The sequence below is a fragment of the Petaurus breviceps genome, unplaced genomic scaffold, assembly GCF_028583685.1.
Source record: "Petaurus breviceps papuanus isolate PSGF00001 unplaced genomic scaffold, PetGlider_PUasm1.0 180, whole genome shotgun sequence".
NCBI classification, from domain to species: Eukaryota; Metazoa; Chordata; class Mammalia; order Diprotodontia; family Petauridae; genus Petaurus; species Petaurus breviceps.
In genome coordinates, this window is record NW_027185782.1 from 4,340,666 (window position 1) to 4,348,576 (window position 7,911).

The window sequence follows — 7,911 nt, forward strand, 5'->3', positions numbered from 1 at the left end:
CTGAAAATGATATTCCACTCTGCTCCTGGAATCTGAGCCATACTTTTGTTTGATTCTGAACTTGCCCCTGCCTGTGCATAGTGTCTGGGGGAAATGGAGAGAAAAGGTCCTTTTGTCATTGCCCTTTGGATCTGTGATTCAGAATTGGGTAGTGGGTAACAAAGCTGCCAGTTTGCACTTGTCCCTCTTAAGGAGTCCCAGTATAGGTCTGGTACCCTATTTTGTTCCAATTCATAGATTCTCCTTGGGTGTTGGAATGCTTCACATGCCAGTATCCTTTGCTCTAGGCCTCGTTCACAGTGACTACAGAATTATGTCTGTCTCCCTATGCCAGCTCAGGCTAAAAAAATGACTCACTCACACTTTTTTTTAGCTATTCCCACCAGGATTCAGTCTGGTGCATTTTCTAGATCTAGATATTTGGAGGAAGGTTTTTTTTGGGGGTGGGGAAAGTTCCTCATTGAACTGTTTCTTGCTATTCCAACATCTTGGCTCCCCTAGGAACTCACTTCCTTGACAAGGTGATGAAGTACAAAGAATGTTGTATTTGGAATGAGAGGACTTAAGTTCAAATCTCTGTTCACTTATAGTCTGTGTAACTTTGGTCAAATCATTTAAGCTCTCTAAACCTGTTTTCTTATTTATAAAGTGACAAGAAAGGCTCTTGTGCCTATGGTCCTATGATTTATCTCACAAGATGGTCTGTTCCAGTAATGGCCATGTCTGATTATTAGGAAATTACTTCTTAAATTGATTGGATTTCTACCCAACTTGTCCTAATTTCACTCAGAAAAAATCTTCTTTCTCTTCCATAAGGCAGCTTTTCAGATGTTTGAGGATGATAATTATGTCTCCTTGCATCTCTCTTCTCTAAGTTTCTTCAAATGATCATATGACATAGTTTTGAGGACACTGAAAATCACGATGGTTGTGAAACCACCCCACTCACAGAAAGACGTCTTAGGAAACACAAATGCATTTTTTATATAGCCTTCAGACGCAGATAAGTCAACATACATATTGACCTTTGTTGATTTAATGAAGACCATCCCTGTTTCCAGTTCTTGGACCTCCAAATTATCCTGGAACTTCCCTCATTGCCTAGGACCTCCTCATCCTGGAACAACCAATCACTCATATGAATTGTCTCAACATGGAACATTTCTCCCTCTCCTCTCACTGTAGATTCCCTCTTGGAGCCTCCATGTTGTGGAGGGGCCCAGGTTAGTCTTTATTTCCTTTCTGGCTCTGTTCCTGGCTTTTGGGATCTGAAAACTTTACCTCCCCACCATTCCACTTCAGTCTTTCAGGTTCCCTCAATGCACTGTCTTCTCTCATCAGAATATAAGCTCCCTGAGTTCAGGAATGATTTTTCTTTTTTTTTATATTTATATTTCTAGCTCTTGGCAGTGCCTGGCACATTGTGAGTGCTAAATAAAACAATCCTTAATAAATAAGCAAACAACTAAATAAATAAAACAATCCTTTCATCTTCCTGATGGAGCCTTGGTAAATTAAAAATTGAAGCCCTTTGTTTCTCCCTTCAGAAAATTTAGGCTAGGCTCAAGCTGCCAGATATTAACATGGCTTCCAACTTATGAAGTGAAATCCCATATTAGGTTATATAGGCAATCTCCACCTACCCTCCTTCCAGGCAAATAAAAGTGTCTCCTTTTATCTTTGTTGTTGTTTCTTACCAACTCTGGCTGTGTGACCTTCCAGCATGGACAATTTCTTCCCTGCCGCTGCATCCCAGATTTGTACAAAACCTTTATGTGTGCCAACTGCTACCAAGTTCCCCTAAATCAGCAAAAGACATACACAAAGGATGACTTGAGAGGGAAGAGAAAAGAAAGATGCAGAAAAAGGAGAGATCTCTAGAGATTTAGTACTCTCTAAGACTTTAATAAATGCTTTTCTAGATTAGTCTAGTAATAGGCTCTGAGAGTAGAGAAGATATTTTTAAATTTTTGAGCACAAAACTTGTTTCTTTCCATTACCATGAATACTTGTTCTGTCTTTAACAGCTTTGATTCAGGAGCAGGATACTACGTGAATCCTTTAGGGAAAGAAGGAAGGGGAGGGTCTACCTTTCAAAAGTGGAATACCTAAGCTCCTGCTGACAAGCTGAGGAGAGTAAGGGAACACCTGCTAACTGTTAGAAGGGCACAGAGTGCCCTCCTAATTTTTACAAGTGTAGGGGATACTAAAAATGTTCCTGTTTGTTGTCTTTGGCACACACAACACAATAGGCTGTTAACCTTAACACAGGATTTCATGTCATTACTGATAATAATATGAGTATTAGTAAAAGATGCTAAACAAATCCAAGGAAAATGATAATGAGTAATAGTAATATACAACCACAAATATATTATGTTAGCAATAGGTGCATTTAGAAAGTAATCTTATGATCATGTTTTGGATAGTTTACATAAGAGAAAACTAAGGCCCAGAGAGAGTAAATGATTAACCCAAGGTCATACAAGCAGCAAATAGAAGACCTGGGATTCAAATTCAGGTCTGATTTCAAATTCAATGCTCTTTCAACATTTCAAGTGACATTTCAAGGTTATTATGAGGAAAATGCTTTGTAAACTTTAAAGAGTTTGTGGGATTGGGATTCACCCCCCTGCTATACAACACCACCTCAGAGATTTTCTCTGTTAAAGACAATTCAAGAAAGAACAACAAATTCTTTAAAATCCCATGCATGGAACAGATATTGAGGTTGATTATTGTTGCTCAATCATTTCAGCTGTGTCTAACTCTTCCTGACCCCACTTGGGGTTTTCCTGGCAAAGATACTAGAATTGTTTGCCATTTCCTTCTCCAGCTTACTCTTTTTTTTTCCTTTTGGAGGGCAATTAAGTAACTTGCCCAAGGTTACATGGCTAGTTTTTTTGTGTTAAGTGTCTGAGGCTGGAACCAAACTCAGGTCCTCCTGACTCTGGGGCCGGCACTTTACTCACTGTGCCACCTAGCCGCCCCCATCCAGCTCATTTTAGAGATGAGGAACTGAGGCAAACCGGTTAAGTGACTTGTCCAGGGTCACATAGCTAGTGTCTGAGGCTATATTTGAAATCAGGAAGATGAGTTTTTCTGATATCAGGCTTGGCACTCTATCCACTACACCACCTAGATGTCCTATTACGGCAAAGTCATTAATTCTTAAGTGTCTTAATGACCCTTTTCAAATTTTAGACCAGAGTATGAGTTGAGTACCAGTGAAACAATTTCAGCACTAACTCACACTATAGTACCCCTAAGAAACACATTATACTGACCCGTTCAGACCAGCCCACAGAAGTCACAGAATCTCCTTCCACAGACAAGTCACATAGCCTGGTTACCTGGAAAAAACAAACATGAACAGTACTGAGGTACACATCGAGCCATGCTCTAAGGTCCAACTCAAGTCTTATCTTCTCCATGTAGCTGCTGACCCCCCCCATTTCCGTTTAGTTTTCTCTCTTCCCCAGAGGTACCAACCGGCTCCAGGTGGATGGTCTCCTCACAGTCTCTTACACAGTAGGCTCACTTCTGCTTCCAAAGCTTTTCTAATTCCACTTCCCCACAAATGGAATGTCCTTAGTTTTCTCTCCTATCAGAATCTGAGGAAGCTATCAAGATTCACCTCATCCTACCCTTTCCATGAAGTGTGTCTGAATGTTTCATTTCTCACTGTTGCCTTATCAGAATTCCTATTACAGGCGGCCAGGTGGCTCAGCAAGTAAGAGCACCAGCTCCAGTGTCGGGATGACCTGGGAATCAAATCCAGGCTCAGATACTCAGCACCACACCCAGAAATAACTGGCAGTGTAACCTTGAGCAAGTTACTTAACCCCGATTGCTTTAAAAAAAAAGAATTCCTATTACACTGTCACTATCACACAATTTAGCACTTAATAATATCTGACATTTAATATTTACAAAACACTTTATAAATATTACCTTATTTGATCCTCAACTCTGAGGGGTGGGTACTTACAAGCTACTCTGATTCTCATTTTGCAGATAAAATAATAAAATAATAAAAAAAGTAATGAAGTACCGAGAGATTAAGTGATGTGTTTCTGGTGACATAGTCAGGGTCTGTTAGGATTTGAATTCAAAGGGGCAGCCAGGTAGCACAGTGAGTAAGAGCACCGCCTCCAGAGTCGGAATGACCTGGGATCGATTCTGGGCTCTGATACTTAGCACTACACCCAGAAATAACTGGCCGTGTAACCTTGAGCAAGTTACTTAACCCCGATTGCTTTAAAAAAAAAAGAATTCCTATTACACTGTCACTATCACACAATTTAGCACTTAATAATATCTGACATTTAATATTTACAAAACACTTTATAAATGTTACCTCATTTGATCCTCAACTCTGAGGGGTGGGTACTTACAAGCTACTCTGATTCTCATTTTGCAGATAAAAGTAATGAAGTACCGAGAGATTAAGTGATGTGTTTCTGGTGACATAGTCAGGGTCTGTTAGGATTTGAATTCAAAGGGGCAGTCAGGTAGCACAGTGAGTAAGAGCACTGCCTCCAGAGTCGGGATGACCTGGGATCGAATCCGGGCTCAGCACCCACCCAGAAACACCTGGCCATGTAACCTTGAGCAAGTTACTTAACCCCAATTGCTTAGGGGCAGCCAGGTGGCACAGTAAGAGCACTGGCCCCAGAGTCGGGATGACCTGGGATCGATTCTGGGCTCTGATACTTAGCACTACACCCAGAAATAACTGGCCGTGTAACCTTGAGCAAGTTACTTAACCCCAACTGCTTAAAAAAAAAAAAAAGAGGATTTGAATCCAAGTCTACTGACTCCAAGTCCTGTGTTCTTTCTGTTATAACATAATATACTTCCCAGGACTATTATGTGACCAGTATAGAGATTCAATAAAAGCAGAATTGATGGAGAAAGCAAAAAGGAATCCTGACCACTAGCCAGATTTCATTTGTCCTTATGAACCCTAAGATCAGGCCTCATGATGATTACAGAGCAGTCAGAGCTACTACTGTGGGCAGATGGATTGGATGCTCAGCTAGTGTGGTAGACTGCCTTGGGTGAAGGGATTAGGGTGTTGTGAAGGCACATTTAGCAAAAAGATCCAATGGAACCTCCAAGATTAAAAAAAAATTATTATTTTAAAATATTTAAATATTTAAAATAATATGTAAACCTTAAGACTGAAAAGCTGCAATAGAAGGGGTAGGTCTCACAAAAGGCTAGGATCCTAAAAACCCTGACCATTTCTTGGGTCTTTCTTTATAAGCAAGCATTTAAACAGTACAGTACTGAACTTCGAACAATTAGGAGTGTACTTCATAAACATATAAGCTATTGACTTACGTCATTAGCTCTGATAGTCTATGTTCCTCGATCTCTAACAGTCTAATAAAATCTATTGTTGTGCCCAAATCCAAATCACACACCACCTGATCTGTAGCCCACCATTAAGCCCCTTTATATATTTGTCTCTGTCTCTATCCTATACCCTGTAATAGCTTAAGGCATAATCTTGTGTATTGCCCAAGGCGAAGTCCAGGGGTTATGGCACAAGCAGGGTCCCCATACCCTTTACCCAGAACACGACCCCTAGCCTGTCCCCATTACCCAATTACCCTCAACCCTGTTCTTGGAGGGACCCCCTTGTTCCAGGAAAAGTTGCACCCCTATACCCTTGTGCCATATACCCCAAAATAGCCCTAAGCTACTGATCTAACCAATGGCAATTCTTGGCTTCTGTACATCATTGCCCATGCTAGTTCCCCTCCCCAAATGTGGTTTTTGTGGTTTTAGCCTTTATAAGCACTGTATGTATCCCAGTTTGGGGCTGCCTGATTTGAGTTTATACTGCAGGAAATAGCACACTTAATATATCCACACCTAAATTTACCTTGAACCCAGGTCTCGGCTTGCTCTTATTTTCTGCACAACACTATGAGACTCAAGTCTTTTCTGGCTCAAACACTTTAATGGACATAAAGTTCTATGTTCTAAGGTGTCTTCCATTCTACAAACGTCTATTCATGCTCTTATATCTCTCTCAGTTCTTAATAATTTTAAGGGACCTTTTAGCAATATTTTTTACTATATGACTTAAGATCTTGTCTAGCTGTAACATTTTATGTGCCAAAGTTCTATAGAGAGCAAAATATCACATTTGTTTATTTGCTTTAAAATAATACATAAAACCACTTGAGAATCTTTTGTGGCTGTTTAAGGTAGAACAGAACTACTCCTTCTTGCCTCTACTCTCCCACTCTTATCCTAACAGGCCCATCATCCATACCTGGCTGGTACAGGCACTCCATAGGTAAACACAAGTGCCCAGGCCAACACTTAGGACGTTGAGGGAAGACCAGTCTACTAGATTCAGGTAGAAGTCATCTTGGAGCTCAGGGGCATCAAGGACTTTGAAAGGGATTTTGGAAATTTTCCTGGTAGGTTTCCGTGGAGATCTTAATAACTTCTGGCTATTTATCAAAAAGAAAAAGATCATATAGATAGATTATGTGTGTCTGTGTGTCCACATAAAGAAAAATTTCATATCACACATTTGCTACTGGAAGCAGAACTTTTTGACAGTAAATGATCAATAAGGATTGATGATAAAGAAAAGACCCCTTTTCCTTTCAGTCTTTTCATGTACATAGAGAGGCAGGTCATTAATTCAAACACTTATTTAATGATTAATATTAAGTTCAGCTCATAGGGTATGGGGTTGAAAAAGGTCATTAAAAATAATGTACTCCAAATTCAGAGAAACATGAGAAGACTGATATAAAATGAGAGAGCTTGGAGAAAGCAGAACCAAAAGAATAACAGACATAACTACAACGATGCAATGACTTTTTTGTTTGAATTTTAATCATATTTTTCTTTTTACAAAGGAACATTCAATTGAGGAGAGGAAAATAATTTTTGTTTTAAAAAAAGGGCATAAAGAAAAGTTATTAATTGGGGAAAAAACCCAATCTTAAATCCCTCATCATTTTACATTTTGGGAAAGTACAGCTCAAAAGGAAGTGACTTGCCTAATATCACACCTGAAGTAAATGGCAGAGCTGGGATTCAAACCCAGATCTTCTAATTCTGAAAGTCATAGTTCTTTGCATAAGCCTCTGGCTTCATAATTCAATTCGACTTATTTCAATGTACATTTATTAGGTGCTCTTCAGGGCTTTATGCTGGCCACTGGGGATACAAAAATGATTTTTTTCACCGTGGCATGGAGTGAACCCCAGTTCTTGAAGTCTGGCCAACTGGGCACAAACTCTATCAGGTTCTACAAGTTCCACATATGCCAAACATAGTCTCGCAATGTTCTGTTGTCCAATTAAGCAGGAAGGGGCCTATCATGCATCAGGAGGAGGAACACAAGGTAACAGCATGGCGACAACCCATGAAACAAAGAAAAATTCAAAATAGTCCTCGGAACTCTGGCGCCCCTTTTGTTTCTGTTGTGATGGCAGCAGAAAAGCAGGAAAGATTCTCTGTAAATATCAGTAAGCCACCAGTTCACTAAATGTGAGATCTTTTGTCCAGCACAAAAAGGACCAGCATACGATTAAAAAAATGATGCTCTTATTTTAAGTCCACTTAAAAGGCACAAATGGGTTGCATCTCAATGTACAAGAAAGCATTGCGCTAAGCTCTGGAGACAACGAGACAAAAGAAAAACTGTCCCTATCCTTAAGGAGCTTACATTTCAATGGGCAAGACAACACAAATTCACAGATGTGAGAAGGGAGTTCATTTGAGGCATGAGGAACAGTCAGGGCAAAGGCATGAAGAAAAGAGATGGGAGTGTTGTGGAGAAGAAAAAGGAATGTGGCCAAGGTTGGCTAGGATGTAATGTGCATGTGTGTGTGTGTGTGTGTGTGTGTGTGTGTGTGTGTGTGTGTGTGT

The 7,911-nt window shown here is 40.0% G+C and overlaps 1 protein-coding gene across 2 annotated transcripts in view; it reads right to left on the minus strand.

Moving 5' to 3' along the window:
• Positions 1–7,911, minus strand: part of FZR1 (fizzy and cell division cycle 20 related 1) — a 70,706-nt gene that overhangs the window by 22,809 nt on the left and 39,986 nt on the right. For both annotated transcript variants that reach the window (XM_069086873.1, XM_069086874.1), the window contains 3 exons: positions 6,293–6,476; positions 3,288–3,353; positions 1,698–1,800 (listed from right to left, as the gene is read on the minus strand). In XM_069086873.1, coding sequence (XP_068942974.1) covers positions 1,698–1,800; positions 3,288–3,353; positions 6,293–6,476 — 353 coding nt within the window. The remainder of the gene's footprint in view (positions 1–1,697; positions 1,801–3,287; positions 3,354–6,292; positions 6,477–7,911) is intronic.